The 18,613-nt window shown below is 41.4% G+C and overlaps 1 protein-coding gene across 2 annotated transcripts in view; it reads right to left on the bottom strand.

The window, feature by feature from the left end:
- The window catches only part of PKD1 (polycystin 1, transient receptor potential channel interacting), a 99,120-nt gene that overhangs the window by 37,230 nt on the left and 43,277 nt on the right, over window positions 1-18,613 (bottom strand). For both annotated transcript variants that reach the window (XM_075179321.1, XM_075179322.1), the window contains exons 6-14: window positions 15,537-15,751; window positions 15,244-15,359; window positions 14,458-14,584; window positions 11,199-11,434; window positions 10,156-10,932; window positions 5,059-5,190; window positions 4,749-4,924; window positions 4,533-4,666; window positions 155-3,759 (exon numbers count right to left, since the gene is read on the bottom strand). In XM_075179321.1, the coding sequence (XP_075035422.1) occupies window positions 155-3,759; window positions 4,533-4,666; window positions 4,749-4,924; window positions 5,059-5,190; window positions 10,156-10,932; window positions 11,199-11,434; window positions 14,458-14,584; window positions 15,244-15,359; window positions 15,537-15,751 (5,518 nt within the window). The remainder of the gene's footprint in view (window positions 1-154; window positions 3,760-4,532; window positions 4,667-4,748; window positions 4,925-5,058; window positions 5,191-10,155; window positions 10,933-11,198; window positions 11,435-14,457; window positions 14,585-15,243; window positions 15,360-15,536; window positions 15,752-18,613) is intronic.

The following is an 18,613-nucleotide window of genomic DNA, read 5'->3' as shown; positions in this document are numbered from 1 at the left end:
CAAACACCTTTGTATCCTACTAAATCTCATACCATTGTATTGTGTGGTAACTACGAATGGTTATTATAGATTCCATTTGTTGCCATGAATGTGTTATAGCAAAAACCATTGGCATAGTAAGTTGGCACACACTTATGAAAAGCAATGCTCTCACCTTTGTAAATGCTGTGCAAGACCATTTATATATCAGGGCAGTCTGTCCATCTTCTTCTAGGTTTGGGTCATAAGACTTTTTTCCATCCAATATTAAATCACGACTGCTTGACCAAACCCGATACGATCCACCATCAATAATGGGCACCAATTTGCTCGGCATCATGGTAACATTGGCAAAACTGCTTCTGGACAGGGGTGTGTCCCCGAAGGACACCGAGAACACAAAGCAATAGTTTCCAATATCCAGAGCTAGCTTGGGTACCACCAGCTGGGGTCTGCTCATATCAACATTTTGAAGACGAACTTCGTCAGACTTATGGTAGTGGAGGCAGCTAGGAGCTCTGAATATTTCCCATAGGTGTTCTGTTTTATAGCTGATGCATTCACGCAGATCGATCCTAGCCTCAATATAATTCTTTTGGGATCTCCTCATGATGACTTGAGTAGGCAGCTCCAGCTGCACCTCTGGTTCCTCACACTCCAGAATCCGCGTGGTAACGGTCATGTCGGTGATCCAAAAGCTGATTAGGTTAGAGGCATTGACCTTCACCTGGAAGTCCCCTGGTGTTTGGTAAGTATGATTGGCAGCTGCTGTGTAAGTCACCAAGGCAGGAGTATTATCCCCGAACGTCCACTCAAACCTAACATCCAGAGGGCTTGGTTGTACAACAGCATTAAAAGTGACACTTCTATTGACAAATGCATTAGCAGGTTTCAAACTCACACCAACAATCAGTTCTTGAACTATTATAACTTTTGAGATGTTCAGACTGCCCAAAGCATTTGAGGCACTCAAGTGGATTTTCAGAATGCCCACAGTCATCGGGGTGTAGGTCACATTTCTGCCTGCCAAGCTAGTCGCAGCGTGACCCTGCAAATCAAACTGCCAGGTGTAGGCAACTAGCGAGCCATTGCTGACCTCCGCTCTGAAGCTCTTCTCGATCTTGGCTGGTATGGCGACCTCACAACAGTTTAGAATGTTTAAATTCTTTATAGCTTCAAGCACAGAGATCATCACGGTGTCCCGTTCTTCGCTCACCTGGTTATGCGCTACCACCGTTACAGGGTAGCCACCGATTTTTGTGAATTCATGCGTGTAACAGCTGCCGTTAAGTAAAATAGAGAAATCTCCATTTATCGTCAACTCATAGCTTACAGAAGTACCAGCCGACAAACTGACGTTGAAGGTGACAATCTGGCCGGGCTCCACCACCATCTCGCTTACCAGCAGCTTTAGACCAACTATTTTATCTTGCACAGTGATATTTTTATGGGCAATTTCCCAGCTCACGTCATTTGATGCATTGAGGCTAATTACGGAGAACCCAGATTTGTTAAAAAACGCAAAGGCCCTCTTTCCTTCAGCATCAGGAATATTCCAAGTCCAAGACACATTTGTGCCATGTTGGACATTACCAACAAGCTCCAGGTCAGTTCCTGTGGATACATAATCTCCTTTATGATGCGGACTTATAATGGACAATCCTTCAATTGGCTCTTGAACAAAGATGGTAATTGTTGAGTTGACTACGTCTAATGTGTTGTTGGCGACTACAAGCACCTCCTTGGGATTAGGGCTTTGGAAATGATAGAGAACAAAGGATTCAGTTGTAACTGTGATCCTGCTTTCCAGATACCAAGTGTACATAACCCCAGACCCACTGCTCAGACACATACTAATGTTGACCGTGGTGTTAACAGCAGCTGGGTTAGGATAGGCAAAGAGTTGAACTTGGCCAATGTTCTCCACAAACGTTACACTTATGCTGGTATTTGCATTTCCCAACATATTGACAGCTTTCAGGACGATGGTGTACGTTTCCGTCTGCAGACTGGTAAACCGATAGGTCTTCCCAGCACCACTCTCAACAACACTGTCATTCCTCATGATGAGCCAAGTGTACGAGATGTTGGTCCCATCCTTTACTGTGGCCTGTAGAGGTAGACTTCTGTTGGTCGGATAACAGCAATCATCGACCAAGTCCCCTGTCAGAATTTGAAGCCCTCCGATCATTTCCAAGACATAAATAATAATACTGTCCTGTAAGGAACCAAGTTCATTCTCAGCTGTCACTATGACATTAAACGTTCCAACAGAGCGGAAAGTGTATGAAATCGTGGAATTACAAAATATAGGTGAGCATCGATCACATAGTATCCAGGAGTATCGAACAGCCTCCCCAACCTGGAGGAAAGCGTAGAAGGTAACTGAGCCATTTAAAGCAACTATTGTCCTGGTGGCATTCATAGACAGCCCCTGTATCCTAGCCTTCACTGTGACATTCATATGAGTTCTGCTGCTACTTACGCCATTAAAGCTATTTAAGGTGATGGCAAAGCTTCCCGTGGAGTTATATACATGAGCGACTGACTGACCTTCGTCAGTGATGCCATCTCCAAAATCCCAATGATGCCCAACCTTTGTCCCGCTTCCCACAGCTGTATATAGGTACACCTGATCTAGTTCAAGAACAGCTGTCCCATTGTGTTCAATCTTGATTGTTCCAATTGGTTCTTGGATGTCTACAAAGGCTGTTCCATTGTGGAAGGAAACATTGTTGAACACAGACACCGTGACTTGATACACACCAGGAACTTTGTAAGTGAAACTGATTTCTGTTCCACCGGGATATTTAGAACCATTAGTCCCAAAATCCCATATGTATCGATACTGGTAATGAGGGAAGACAATCACTTGAAAGTAACTCTCGTTGCCCAGACTCACATTTTGCCGAGCTGGTAATAAGGTAACATTGACAATTTCTGGTTCTACGCAAATGTTGGTGTAGTAGTAAGCTTTGTTCACTTGGCTTGAGAGAATGAGGGAAAGAGGGAATATTCCACTTGTTGAAAAGTTATACGACACTGATGGGCCACCATAGATGGAGACACTTGAAGAACCATTGCCAACGGTCCAGTTGAAGATATAGTTTTCATAGTCTCCCGTAACATATGCAGTTAGGGTCACATTTGCATTTTCCAGGATACAAGTAGAGGGCTCTATTTTAAAAACTTGTAAGAGATACACGTGGACTTGAAGGGTCTGGGACAAGGAGTTCACCGGATTGCTCGCAGTGACATTGACGGTATAATTTCCATCTTTACAATATGTATAGTTTATCATAGGATCATTAACCTCTCGGATATAGCCATCACCCATGTTAAATCTCCAATCGATATCGTCCCCAGTTTCCACCGAGGCATTAACAAACGTCTGCAAACCTTTCTCAGTGGGTTCATCCGAAGACACAACCAAACCGGTAATCTCTTCATAGACACGAAAGGTCCTTATGGCCCATACTTCACTGATGTAGTTCAGGGCCAGAACACTGACATTATACGTCCCTTTGCTGTCGTAGGTGTAATTCATTGTTGGTTCACTGCTGTTTGGCTGGAAGGAACCGTCACCTAAGTCCCAAGAGTATAGGACACCAAACGGTGATGGTTCGGCTATTACTTGAAAAACCACCGGTCTTCCACTGACCAAGACTTCAGCATCAGTTCCAATAGTTAGGTTGGTCAAGTAGTTTTGAACTTGCAGTGGGATCATCTTCGACATGTTTTCATACTGGCTGAATACAACCAGCGTCATATTGTATGCCCCTGCAGAAAATACAATCATTATTGCAGAACATATAAATAATAACAAGCATTATAAGACTGCTTATATACATACAACGTCAAACTTTTTATATGGTTACTGACATAATCTACTACTGACGATTATCGTAATATGAACATTACTCTTCTATTATGTCAATATAAATGTTTGAGATTTACATGTGGCTGGTCCACTGTCTAAAACCAGCACTTCTACCATACGTTTTACTACCTAAGTCTTTTTTTTTTAAATTGTGAGCTCCACGGAGCAGGATCCTCTCGCCTTCTCTTTCGTTTTTAGTTACTGCATTGCTAATTGGGGTGTTTCAAATTGTTTCCTCTGATTGTACAGCTCTGCAGAATATATTGGTACTATAGAAATAAAGGATAGTGGTATTTTAACTCCTATTTTAATATATAAAAATATAAATAAAATAAAACAAAAAAACTTTATTCAGTAACTGTACACCACTGGCCAGATCAGGGGTGATATTGATGCTAGTCAGGCAAGCCTAAAATATATGTGGGGTGAACAATCCCTGAATGTGTACAAGTCTAACGAGAAGAAAACATTACTTAAAAAGAAGACGTTAGACAGTAAATAACTATCATATCTGAACAGGCGACTCAAGACATCCAAGGAAGGCGTTCATTTTGCCCTATGAATTCACTAGGAATTAGTAATCCATTGTTAGCGGCAAACAACAAAACAAGAACACCAGAGGCGTTCTGCGTGCGAAAATACTCTCTATGAATGTTAAATCCCGGGATCTAACCTGTCTCCTTGTAGGTGTGGGTGACATTACTTTCGATAAGCACCATATGGATGGATGGGTCAGGAACGGTGAACGACTGGTTATACGGAGGCCTAAAATGGGAATCTTGCTGGTTGCCATCGCCAAACGTCCATCTGAAAAATACGACAAAAGAGAAGTCTCATAACCAAGGAATTCTGCTGCCTACTGGCAAGAAAACGGGAGCGTCAAGTTTACCGAAATGTGGCTTCTACTGCAGCGTCAATAAGTATGTTTGCAGAGAGTTCCAGCAAAGCATTCTGGGTTACAACGCTTGGGGCGCCAGAGACTTGAAGACTACACATTGGGTTCATCTTTTCTACTTTGACGTTGTAGCTGACGGAGGCGTTGCTGACGTGGTTGGAGGCGGTCAGCTGCGGAGAACAATGTAAGTAGAAAGAAAATTGTCCCAGGGGGAAAAAAAACAATGTAAGAATAATAATTAATGTATAAAATATAAAAACAACAGACATGGAAAATAAATATATATAACATGAGAACTGCATACCGTCAGCTTGTAAACATCTACAGTTTGGTAGATTACATTGAAGACCGTGTTATAGTACGTAAAAAATGAACGCTCGTCCACAGTCCATTTAAATATCACATCGGATCCAGCTTCCACCGACGCTACGTTATTCTGCAAAAGTAATACATGTTATGCGCCACCTGAAGACATGTATGCATTTTACACGCCTGAAAACTGGATGCAAAAATAATGGCTGAAAAATACAATATATTGCTGTCTGTGGGGGGAACTGAATTCCCCCCGAAGTAACGCAGCATCAAACCTATTATCATTATGGCGGTAAATTTAACCCGGCTTTCTCAGCTGCGAGCTAAAAGCCGGCGTTGAAACTACCATAATAACAGTATTTAAGCGCACTATTACCGTAATAACAGTATTTAAGCGCACTATTACCGTAATAACAGTAAAAGTGTGCAGACCGCATTACTTTTTACAGTAACGCGGCCAATTGAATTCCCCCCCGTGGTGTAATTCTCATCTGGGTGCAGTCGTGGTGTACTGAAATAGATACAGTCCAGGTCAGTTAATAAAGAGGGTTGGGATCTTCACAAATTATGTGTTTTAACCCCTCCAGTGGGATCAATTATTACACGTTCTCCTTAAGCCGCGGTCACTGGGAATAACTTTTTAATTCATTTGCGAATTGTAGCTTTTTTTGTGAATAAATAGTGCTCTTCTGGCAGCATATTGCATACAAACGTTCCTTTATTTAATTTGTATATTACATAAAAAGAGTGAACAATGCTCTTTTTTATTTTTACGTAATTAATGGAGCCACACAAATCTATTGCTCAACCTATTCCACGACGTTGAGTATTTATCCTTTTTAGATATTATGCGCGCTAATAAAGTGTCATAATAAATGTTTTAAATAAATTCTGTGTGTTATTGGTTTTATTTTACTTTTTTCCTCCACTATTATTTTTTTAAACAAATTGTATTAATCTGCTTTACTCCTTTAGACAACACAAGTCATTTTCAATCCCTTACCAGCAATTACCCATGTACTAATATTGTTTCCTATTGGGTGATCTACACAGGTAATTTTCAATCGCTATGTAGTGTGAACACGGACATCATTTGTGCAATGCTGCCATTTAATAGCAGCGCATGAACCCTCAAACGCCATTAATCGCGGCCATTCACTAGAATAGTCTATGAGCGATATATATTCGATCAGTCCTGTTTGCGGGATTTTTCAGCACAGACAGTGCACCTGTGTCGTGACATTACACAGAGCAGCAGAGTAGCCCAGCGTCTTCTGTGCAATTACTCTCAGGAAATGTAATCAAATAGTCGAAAAATTGCCTGTGAAACACAGCCTTAAGGTGAGACATATATTTATTGTTTAACCTTTAAGCTATCGCTATTACATGTAAATAGAGAAAATTGTATGAGGAGAAAAAAAATGTAGATATAAAAATTAATGTATAACATATATAACAAAATACATAACTTGAGAGCTGCATATCGTGAGCTTGTAAACATATACAGCATGGTTGTCCAACCTGCGGCATGCGGCCCAGCATGCCTGTAAATGTGGCCCAGCAGGAGTTTTGGTTGTGGCAAGGGGGCAACACTGAAAAAAAAAAATCCTGCAAGAAAAAAAAAAGAAAATACTTACCTTGCGGTCACGTCAGCTGGCGCTCCGGCTCCCTCCCTGGTCTCCTCCTCCGTGTGGTGCTTGCAGTGAATGTCGGGGGGTGACATCATCACACCCGACATCCATTGCGTAGCGCAGCACAGGGGAGTCACCCGCGCGAACTATCAGCAGCAGTGAAAGATTATCCAGTATCTTATTGTTGTTACTCTGAATTTGGACTTTCTGCACCATGCAATTATGAACTAGCTGTGTTCTCTGTATGTATCTAATATAAATATTAAGAGATGATTGTATTTTTAATATTTTAAACCATTTTAAATGTGCAGTGCTGAGTAGGGTGAAAATATCACCCACTGTTACCCTCATCGGAGGCTGCTCCATCAGCCATTTTTCCTGCCACCCTATCTTTAAATCTCTGTAGATTTCTATTAGTCCTCCTGATGCTACCTATATCGGTGACCATTTCAAACTGGTCAATAAAAAAAATGATTCATGGGTGCAGAGAGAGGGGAAAAAAAAGTTTTTGGCATTTAATTCCCCGAACCCCACTAAAGGACAGATGCAGGTAAGCTCAATTGTAGCTGGTAATGGGACTACTGCTTTAATCATGATTCTGCAACAGGTTTCCTAACTCTTACTAACTTAATTTCCAAGTAAGTTTAATATGTTAACTATGTTTTCTATGGTTTTTTCGATGATCAGCTATCGTTAGGGTTAGTGCATTTTATGTGCGGCCCAAACCAACTCGTCGTCTTCCAATGTGGCCCAGGGAAGCTAAAAGGTTGGACACCCCTGATCTACAGTTTGGTAGATGAGGGGAAAAAACAGCTGACATTTATTCCTCTTGTGCAATTCTTTGGATTTACGTTCAATAATGATAGCTTAGATATTGAGCTTATGTTAGATTATGTGAACACGTGCTCTAACATCAGGGCACAGACTACAGATTCGCTCTGTAAGTTATTGGACCCAGGTTTTCTCCATCCTCTATGAAAAACTTGTTAACAGGGGAGGGCTGGCAAATTTTAGCCTGGGGGGTGGGGGGCCATGGAGGGAGGCAAGACCTGACTCGGCAGACTATTTTAGAAGGGAAAAAAAATACAGATTGCCCAGTGACCCATCCCAAGGTAGCCCACTATGGGACCGGCCGGGGGGCAAGTGCCCCCCTGCTCCCCAGCCTAACCTGCCCCTGCTTGTTAATGACCTCACAGAAGAGGGAGATAAAGGAGAAAGTGCTCTATGAAGGGCAGTACGGTGGCTCAGTGGTTAGCACTTCTGCTTTACAGCACTGGGGTCATGAGTTCAATTCCCAACCATGACCTTATCTGTGAGGAGTTTGTATGTTCTCCCCATGTTTGCGTGGGTTTCCTCCGGGTGCTCCAGTTTCCTCCCACACTCCAAAAACATACTAGTAGGTTAATTGGCTGCTAACAAATTGACCCTTCTTTGTGTGTGTGTGTGTGTGTGTGTGTGTGTGTTGGGGAATGTAGACTGTAAGCCCCAATGGGGCAGGGACTGATGTGAGTGAGTTCTCTGTACAGCGCTTCGGAATTAGTGGCGCTATATAAATAAATGATAATAATAATAATAATAATAATAATATGTTCAATGCAGTGCGGATCCTGATTCCTGATTGGACGGTGAGCTGTTGAGAGTGCCGCTAGATTACACCGAGATGTGAGAAGGAATGACGCATCAAGGGGTTAATGGGTCTTATTTATTTAAGCAGACCCTAATTAGGTTTGGTAATTAGCTAAATACACTCTTTAGTAGAGTTTATCAAACACAGTACATTCAAATTTCTATTCTGTCGTCTTGTAGACTCTTATTAAGTCGACCGTTTTCCAAACTGCTAGTAAAGACAGCTCATCAAAATGCAGAGGGAACGAGGCAGCAGCTGTACTAAACATACAGCGTTTCAAAGATTTTTTTTTAACATAAGAAAAGCGTTAGCCGACATCTATAGAGCAGGAATCCCATGGTAGAAAAATTACCCTTCTGTTTCTACTTGATTAACGTCCACAAACGGCAGGAAAAGTCTTTCAAATTTGCACAATACCTGCACTCACAGCACAGCCACCCCATGTAAACAGAAAGTCAACTCAAATATGCACATGTGGACTAAACGAGATGAGTAATTGTAAAGCGCTACGGAATATGTTGGCGCTATATAAATAAATGATGATGATGATGATGATGATGAGTAAATTAAAGGGGTAGATTAAAAGGATGTAAACAATCCTGTTTCTGGATAGCGAGTGATTACACATATGTTTTTCTTTATAGTTTGCACGTCTGCATGCCAGGCCCGACCCGTGAACAGAAAAGAGTCCTTAGGTTTATCAGAACAGGCACAGTCTAGATACCGCCTACTAGAGAGTGTAAAACAGACCATATGGGACCTATATCTCATTACATAGAAATAAGAGTGTGAATATCTATAATATAAAAGCCTAGCGGCGTGTGTTAGTCTGTGTGTGGAAAAAAAACCAACAAGCTGCAGCGCCACCTGCTGGGCACTGTTTTACACTGACCTACTAAATTTTTAGCATTATCTAATATTATAAAAGTAAAAGCCTAGCGGCGTGTGTTAGTGTGTGGAAAAAACTATTTTCTCAGAAAGGGCTCATCCAATTGACCTGAAATTTGGTATACTGACATTATTTGACAAAAAAATTAGAATAGTGAAGTCAGTTAACTTCCATCATTCCCCCCTTCCCCCCGTGGGAGGGGTAGTAAAGGCTAAATTTACGAGTTGAGGGGTCAAACTCATTTTCGTGAGGTAATTTTACCTCATGAACACACATTAAAAAGGGCACTTGCGTCGGGAAGTAACGCTCTTCCCCTGAGGAGGCCTGGGCTAGGCCCAAATGCATGACAAGAACCTTTTTAAGACCTTAAGTAGCTTGATTTGACTAGAATGCATGGGTATCATGCACGGGTTAACTTGTGTATGTGTATATATATATATATATATATATATATATATATATATATATATATATGAGACTACAGCTTAGTAAGACCAGTGCCGATTTATCTTATACTACTTTCGTTAACTGCAGTGTCAGGATGTGGATTCTAACAGGAGGGCACCACATGGAGGGACAAATCTGCAAAACCGGATATGAAGGGAGACAGGAAAATATTGCACAGGGGACTTGGCAGCAATTTACTGACTGCGGTTTTTGCATCATTTCCAATAAATAGCTACAGTATTTACAGTGGAAGTTTAGGTAATACTGCTTGCACCTGCAGCACTCCCCATTCCATCCTTTGTCTATAAATATGTTACTAGACTAAATACAGTAAATGGATTTGTAATCGTTAATTTTAGTCTGTACTGTATGTGATAGCTCTCCATCAATTTCCCTCGTGACTCTTCAATACTGTGAAGTTACATCACATTTCCAGTATTATGTACAGAAGATCTAATCACTATATAACAATTGTGTGGTAAAAACACATCTTACCACACGAGTGTTGACCAGCACTCTCTCCTGTGGGTACGGACTGATGCTCAGCCCTCTAATGGGTTCCTCCATTTTCACCGGAATGGTTATGTTCTGTGAGCTTACTGCATTCTCTGTGGTTATTACAAAATCCATCACTCCTTTACCGAGCCCTTTCAGATGGATTTCTGCATAGGAAACATCTCCATTTACCACGGCGCACTCCGTGGCCAGAGGAGATATTGCTGGAGGACACGTACGTTCAAAGGCCCAGCTTTGGTTGCTGCCTATCCAAGAAGCTGTGGCATTGGATCCAGAGAGGATTTTGAGGACCAGAACAGTATGATTGGAAGGAATGTAATAGATGGCCTCTTGCGGAGTTGGGTAGATAACACTTAAGCCCAAAATTGGTGACACCACAGAGAAGCTACAAGATAGAGTAGCTTCAAATATCTGGTTGCTTAGCTTTGCTGTGACTGTATACGTCCCAGGATGCCTCAGGCCAGAGTTTGGTTGACGGTTGAAGATGGGAGCAATTTCTTCAGTGGTGCCGATAACTCTCATGGGACACGATGTTCCATTGTCCCACTCTTCTTGGCAGGACCCGTTTTCAGCTGTGCTGTTGGCCCACACTCCTCCTAGGAGATGGCCAGGAATGCAGTTCAACCAACTCGGCTGGTGGAAAAAGCGGTAGGACCTTGAGGAATGACAATGTAGAAACTTCTTGTGGGGGGCATCATGTTGGACCACAATGAGGAAATCTGGGTGAACCCCAACTCTTACATCCTCAAAAGATGTCTACAAAAGAACAGCACATAATTGAATTTAGAATTATCATGAGGGACTCGACAATACTTCTAAGCGTAATGTACTATGACAACAACATGCTCTGAATCTTACAGCCAGGACCAAACTATTTCCTTCTAACCCTCCGTCGTTCCCCTTCTTGGTCTTTTTAGCTATACATTTCCAAAATGTACTTAACCCCATGTACATTATATCCTCATAGTCTGGGTAACTGGTTCAAAGGCTTCCCAGAACCGAACGAGGGCGCCAAATCTTACCAAATATTGTGTTGCGTTTCCTGGTGGGATGATAAAGAGATACTCCTTCAGTAGGGTGAAGTTCGGAAGGCTGCTATTGCACTGGGTTGGCGATAAAGGCTCGGAATCGGCAGACTCATTGAATGGGAAGCAGCCACTCTCCACCGGAGAACTGCTGTTTGTGTAATTAGAGGAGCCCAGCTCTCCTTCACACCCAGGAGGGCTGGTAGGAGTAGATGATGTGCTTTCAGGACAATCTGAAGAAATAAAACAGTATTTATTTTTAAGTAGTCGCAAAAAGCAAAAGCAAGAATATGAACAAAGTACATAAGACATATAATGGGTATGAGCCAGAGTGGATTAAGACGCGGTGGAGCCCTAGGTTTGGGACCGCGGTGGAGCCCTAGGTTTGGGACCGCGGTGGAGCCCTAGGTTTGGGACCGCGGTGGAGCCCTAGGTTTGGGACCGCGGTGGAGCCCTAGGTTTGGGACCGCAGTGGAGGCCTAGGTTTGGGACCGCGGTGGAGCCCTAGGTTTGGGACCGCGGTGGAGCCCTAGGTTTGGGGCCGCGGTGGAGCCCTAGGTTTGGGACCGCGGTGGAGGCCTAGGTTTGGGACCGCGGTGGAGCCCTAGGTTTGGGACCGCTCCCCCCTCCATTTTTCATATGGTTGCCTAACGGATAATCGGGCTCTGGTATGAGTTATTTTGGATGCTTAAAACAACTGACCAAGAAGTTATTTCTGACTTTTGACAAGATGAGAATATTTAGGATAACGTTCCCATCCTTTGGGAGGCAGGGTGACTTAATGAAGGCTGTGGGCTGACTCAACCTCCCCTCTTTCCCCACTATACAGACAACACCCAAATTATAGCCATATCCACATGACAAATTATAGCCATATCCCCGCAAAAGGTCTAGATTGTCCCTGAAAAACCTTTAAATTTCATATAATATTGGAAATTAAATTAAACATATCAAATTAAAAATATAGTTTAAATAGATTTCGTATTTTGAAAGTCCTTCAACGCTTCACCTTTCACTATCAGGAAACCACCCCTGTTATGTATCCCAGTACTATGAGACTCTATATACAACAATAGTTCCAGGACCCCTGCTATACTCACCCCCATCACAAAGTAATAATGGTTTCTCCCTTAAGCATTCTAAAAAATGAAAACAATTCAATTCCAGACAAAACAGAAAAACTATTTTTATGTATTTATCTGGTCTCCACGGCAACCACATATTTTGGTAGATTATCCAAAATCTCCAGTTACTTTGTTTTCAGATAAAGTTGCTCGTATTTAAAGTTTATCTCAAAAAAAAAAAAGAAGGTAGAAGTTTGTGAGCCAAAGCTTTTATCCTCTGCTCATCAAAAGCAGGTGCTCAACTGGGAGGACAAGACATATCAAACACGGGGAATAAATCTGTCAAAAAGAAGGAAACATTTAAAGGTGTTCAACATCACAGTGCGCGTGGGCTGCGAAAACAACGCCGCTGCCAAATAATGATCCAATCAAAATCAATCAATGGAAAATTTGGCCAGAAGATGACCCCAACTTGCCTCTCTGTGCCGTCATCTTCCAATCGCAGCAAATCAGGTTGAAAATTGAGCCAGAACTGAACCGGAAGCCAACAAAGGGATCTAATCCAATTTGGACACCTATGTGTATCGCTAAACTGACCGATAACCCTGTTGATGGACCTTGCAGCCTATGGCCTATAGATTGTACTGCCATTTTCGAAGAAGAAGAAAGAAAGAAAGAAGGAAAGAAAGAAGGAAAGAAAGAAAGAAGGAAAGAAAGAAGGAAAGAAAGAAGGAAAGAACAAATAAGAAAGAACAAATAAGAAAGAACAAAGAAGAAGAAACAAAGAAGAAGAAACAAAGAAGAAGAAACAAAGAAGAAGAAACAAAGAAGAAGAAACAAAGAAGAAGAAACAAAGAAGAAGAAACAAAGAAGAAGAAACAAAGAAGAAGAAACAAAGAAGAAGAAACAAAGAAGAAGAAACAAAGAAGAAGAAACAAAGAAGAAGAAACAAAGAAGAAGAAAGAACAAAGAAGAACAAAGAAGAAGAAAATAGAAAGAAGAAAGAATTAGAAAGAACAAAGAAGAAAGAAGGACAAAGAACAAAGAAGAAGAAAATAGAAAGAAGAAAGAATTAGAAAGAACAAATAAGAAAGAACAAAGAAGAAAAAACAAAGAAGAAGAAAGAACAAAGAAGAAGAAAGAACAAAGAAGAAGAAAGAACAAAGAAGAAGAAAGAACAAAGAAGAACAAAGAACAAAGAAGAACAAAGAACAAAGAAGAACAAAGAACAAAGAAGAACAAAGAACAAAGAAGAAGAAAATAGAAAGAAGAAGAAAGAATTAGAAAGAACAAATAAGAAAGAACAAAGAACAAAGAACAAAGAAGAAAGAAGAAGAAAGAACAAAGAAGAAGAAAGAACAAAGAAGAACAAAGAACAAAGAAGAAGAAAATAGAAAGAAGAAAGAAGAAAGAAGAAGAAAGAAGAGAAAGAAGAATTATTATTATTAATATATCAGCAAGTATTACAAGCTATAACTCTCTGATAAAAATGTGGGAAAGATCTGGGGCAGCAGGTGAAGGCTCAGAGGGCCGGATGTGGCCCTAGGGCCGCCTATTGACCATCACTGGTCTAATGTATACCTTCTTTTTCATTTGGAATGTTGGGACGTGGATGCGACGAGTATCTTTCATTTCCAGCCTTGCTCCCCTTTGCTCCCCATGACTGTCATAGGCCAATCAAGTTCCAGTATGAGAGGTGCGCAGATCATGTGACAAGCGGCTTAACAAGTGTCGCCCTCTGTAAATTTATTGACGGTTGGTATAAACTTTTACAGTAGACTTCTCAATTTCAGGGCAAAAAAAATACAAAAAACGCTAAACACAATGGAACACAACTTAAGCAAAATCGCTAATAGGTGTCAGACCAGTTAACATACTTTTACAAACTTTGAAAAAAAACACGCATGTTGATTGCATTTAAGAATTGGTGATATAAGCTCTTGATATACACAGAAGTATCACACCAATAAGATTTTAGATCGGGTAAGGTTGCGACACCTTTTACTTACAATCCAAAGCGCCCTTTTCCTATAGATGTTGCTACCACTTTCAGAAATTGTGATCTGGCATAACAAAACCTACAGCTAGCAGTCCGTAAACTGTTTACACTATTTCTGTACATAATAATTACTATAGAAGTTTACACACAGACTCTGTATTAATGGGAAGTGATGCCTGATTCGGATTCCTACCTTGCTCTCGGCTTTGTGTGAACACTTGGAACCTCATCTTGACCGGTTTCTCCAGCTCCACAGTGACAAATTCTAGAGCTGACAAGTACACTTCCTTTGTAAACCTGAAACCAGGGTAAATTAGCACCTAACACAAAATAAAAAAAGAGGTATAACAACTCATTATTGGGAAAAGATATGACACAAGACATATGTATATACTGATGTTTTTTCCACCAACATATTATGGGAATTTGTGTAATTAAATTGGATTGCCATTAAGGGGTCAGGAAGGACCCCCCCTCATTCCTTCCGTGAGGTTAAATTGGCAGGTTTTTGGGGGGTTTTGTTTGTAACTTCTTCTGGATCACCAAAGCCAGAATGTAGAAAAGGCTGAAGTGGGTGACCAATTATTTTTTCGAACCTCACTGAGTTCGGTTTATCTGCACTTACGGTTGATTGCTCTGACGTCCATTAAAATGCAGCTTAAACGCTTAACATTCTCTATGAAGATAAGGTGGTCTGCGACGGAACAAAGCACAATTTTCCTATGTTGATCTGTCTGTCGGCGTTTGCATTGAGAACTGACCGGCTTATCTCCAGGAAGAGCGATGTTGCCTATTTTCATGAGCATTTTAGCTGATTTTTGATGGCAAGGTTCACACACCCGACCACACCGTAGATCGCCAGTATATGGGCACAGACAAGACTCCCGTATGCAACACTAAGTGTGGACTTTTCTATAAATGAAGCTTTCCATCCAGGCTGTGTGAACAGGCTGCATCTATCTACATGGCCTACACATACCTCCACCTCTCCGTCGGGAGAGGACACGTTCTTGACTCTCGTCAAATTCTGCAGGGGCCAGTTTGTGTCAAAAACCAGAGATCCGATCACAAGGTATTCTGCGTTCAGCGAAATATCTGGAACAAACACAACACTGTTATCTACGACGATAAATCAGAAAGTTCTTGCAAGAAATAGTTCCAGAGAAGTCAGTAGGGTGATTTCTGGAACCAGCTGATAAAAGTATTGCATTAATCGGTTCAATGACTTCTGAAATCTAGAAAACTGCTCAAAGAGCCGAGAGTGGTGCCTACCTTGTGGCTTGTATTCACACACATAGCTGTGCTTCACACTGCACAAGTCGGTGTTACACACCCCGTTGGGTCCCATCCTCACACAGCGATCAGCCTGGGATGGTTCGGGCTGGCCCGGGAGCCAGTTCTGGCAACTATCCAGATCAAAACGCTTTCCCGCGGGGAGAGATTCCGCACTTCTGGTGTCATTGAAGCCTATCCACACCTCCAGGCCACTTTCAGAAACAAGGGGAAGACAGGATCAACTTCAAGCAGCAGAAATGTGCACGTTACACGGCATTAACTCCGAAGGGTGTTCTCAAAATGACTAAGATAATATTATACGAGCCAAACGTACCACCTTTAAGTCACCTGTTGTTGTTATATAATTTGACCACTAGGGGCACTGTTCCATTGGATATCATGGCTCATGTTTCTTCCACTAAGCAGTATGGCAGCTTCCACCAGTGTTAACATATGTAAATATTTGTATATTTAAAGGATTATTCTAACAAAAATGAGAGAATGTCAGTTACTTGGGCTCCACCCAGGCACATCCTAGGAGAGAACAGGGTAGTGACATTTCTACATTAACATACAGTTTGTGTGTGTACGTTAAGACACAAACACAATTTTTACATTTTGTTGGGGCAATTGCTGCATTTGAAGTAGAATGAAGTAGGATTAAACGGGTCAGTCTCCCAGACTCCCGGGAGAGCTGGCATTTCTCCCACATCCCACAATTCTGGTAACAAAATGACGCGATTCAAGGCATCCCGCCCCCTGCCGCCCTGTAGTCACGCCCATCTTCCGGACGTCGCCATACTGAAGTAGGCAAGTATGGTATAAATGTACTGGATAATAAACAGTGTGGGTCCGATTCATTAAGAAACACAAAATGATCACAATTTCCAGTCATGCATATACACAAATCTGTCTGAACGATAGTTTTCTGAAGGCGGAGATTTTTTTTTTAATCCTAATTGTTTACTCTGCCTTCTTTAAACAATTAAAAAAAAAAAAACTTACAGTAAAAAGTATTAAAAAAAATAATAAGACCAAAAAACTAAAGTAACATTACATTATGCAGCTGTGGGTAAGATTTAGAACCTTTTTAAAAGCCTTTTAAAAAGTTTAGGTGCAGACCTTATAAGCATCACAGTCTTTAACACAATTGGTTTTTCATGTTTTCCAAATAACACATCCTTGTCCTAAGTAATCCTTATATTCGTTTTTTAATTTTTAATTTTTTTTTATGTATTGCACATTACATTGAGCTACTATATATTGAGGATGGCAGGTAAAAGTAATTTACCATGTAAATAAAATGAATTGGTGCCTTTGCAGCTAATCTCACTCTGTGTTATAGTTTAATTCTACACATCTGGTTGTGCTAGTGAGAACCAGGAGAACAGCTCTCTGTGCAGTTGGCTGCGGGAATGTCCACAATTCCAGACTGCATATGTGTCTTCTCTCCCAGCATCCTCTGCTGCCAAGGACAGACTGGCTGAAGCGAGCTGCCGCTGGGGCCCCCGATAGGAGATGGGGGAGGATTGTACACAGCTGCTGTAGGTGTATATATTATAGTATGTATGTATGTATGTATGTATGTATATATATATATATATATATATATATATATATATATAGATGCAAGATGATAGTAAATAATCTGCAATAACATTAATTTGCTCAAGCACCCCCCAACCACAGCCAATTTCTAAATTTACTCAACCATGAAGGAATTACACCATTATTTTTTTGCCTACATTTAGTTGCCCTCCTGCAAATTTTGCTAAATCATTGATAGGCAGCACGATACATTTTGGGAGGTCATATGGTCCGGCCCAGTATCCTCCAAAGGGGCCTTAAAACAATGCATATGATGAAAGAAAGAGACACCTATCTGTAATAACATATCTGCTGGCATTTTATACAAATGTTACAATCTATAAGAAATGCATCTGACAAAAAAAAAGCAAGATGGACATATGTTGGCAAACCGATGGGGGGGGGGGGGTCCTAGTGCCAGGAAACCCCCCTCCAAACCTGGGGCACTGTATAATTGAGGTGGCTGGACCCTGCCCCCGCTTCACACAGCTCTGCTTGAAAAGGGAGAGCTGCATGCACCTAACAGTAGTGCACGCAGCATTGCCCATGTATATTATAGGGATAGGAAGAGTTGAAGAGCAGCCAAGCACTGTCTAATATTATAGCCACGCCCCCATGCATGCTGGCCATGCCCACTTGCGGCATTATGTGAAAACCCCCCTTTACAAATCCTGCGTTTGCCCCTGAGGGAGGGGGTGCGAGTAAAGTCTGGGAGGGCCGCATGTTCTCCTATCACTGCGCTAAATACATTGTTTTATATTTCGGACTAAATTTTGTGTGCCTGTCAGTCATGTATTTATTTATCAGGAATAGTTATTTATATACATTGGGAACAGCTTTAATTATCATTTATAAACCCCCCAAAAAATCTGTCAAAATGATAACCCCTGAAGACCTTTCCCTGAATGTCCAGGAGACTCCCAATCAGGGCAGGGATTTTCCCAAAGGGGAGGGCTCACATGACGTGACGACAATTAGCATAATCAAGCCCCGCCCTGCTCAGAGAACACCGATTCACCTTGCCCCGCCCACTCGATGACATGATTGGCATCATCAAATCACGCCCCCACTTACCCTGAGGAGTATAATTTAAGAGGCCTTGCCATCTATACTGTCATATTTCCATTTTTAGGCTCTGAAAGGCTCTCTGCCATATCCTTCAACAGGATACCGACAGGAAACCTGCATTCATAAAAGTGCATGCAAAAAAGCCCTCCCCATGACCAAACTTTCAAAGATCTTCAGTTCTAATAAGCTTCTGAGATGTTTACATTAATATTTATGAACATTATGCTTGTATTATGATCTAGAGCTTTACCTCAGTAATCTAAGCCTGGCAGTGCATGCTGGGACGAGTAACTTGGCTACAGACGACGAAGCACAGGATGTTTAAAACGGATTTGAAATATGTGACTAATTGACTTAAACTAGGTACTACTAACTAATTCTAATCTTATATGCTCCATTTAATAACTCGTTCTGACTTA

This window comes from Mixophyes fleayi, chromosome 7 (genome assembly GCF_038048845.1).
Source record: "Mixophyes fleayi isolate aMixFle1 chromosome 7, aMixFle1.hap1, whole genome shotgun sequence".
In the NCBI taxonomy this organism is placed as follows: Eukaryota; Metazoa; Chordata; class Amphibia; order Anura; family Limnodynastidae; genus Mixophyes; species Mixophyes fleayi.
Note: the sequence above shows the minus strand (reverse complement) of the source record. Positions and strands in the feature narration are given on the sequence as shown.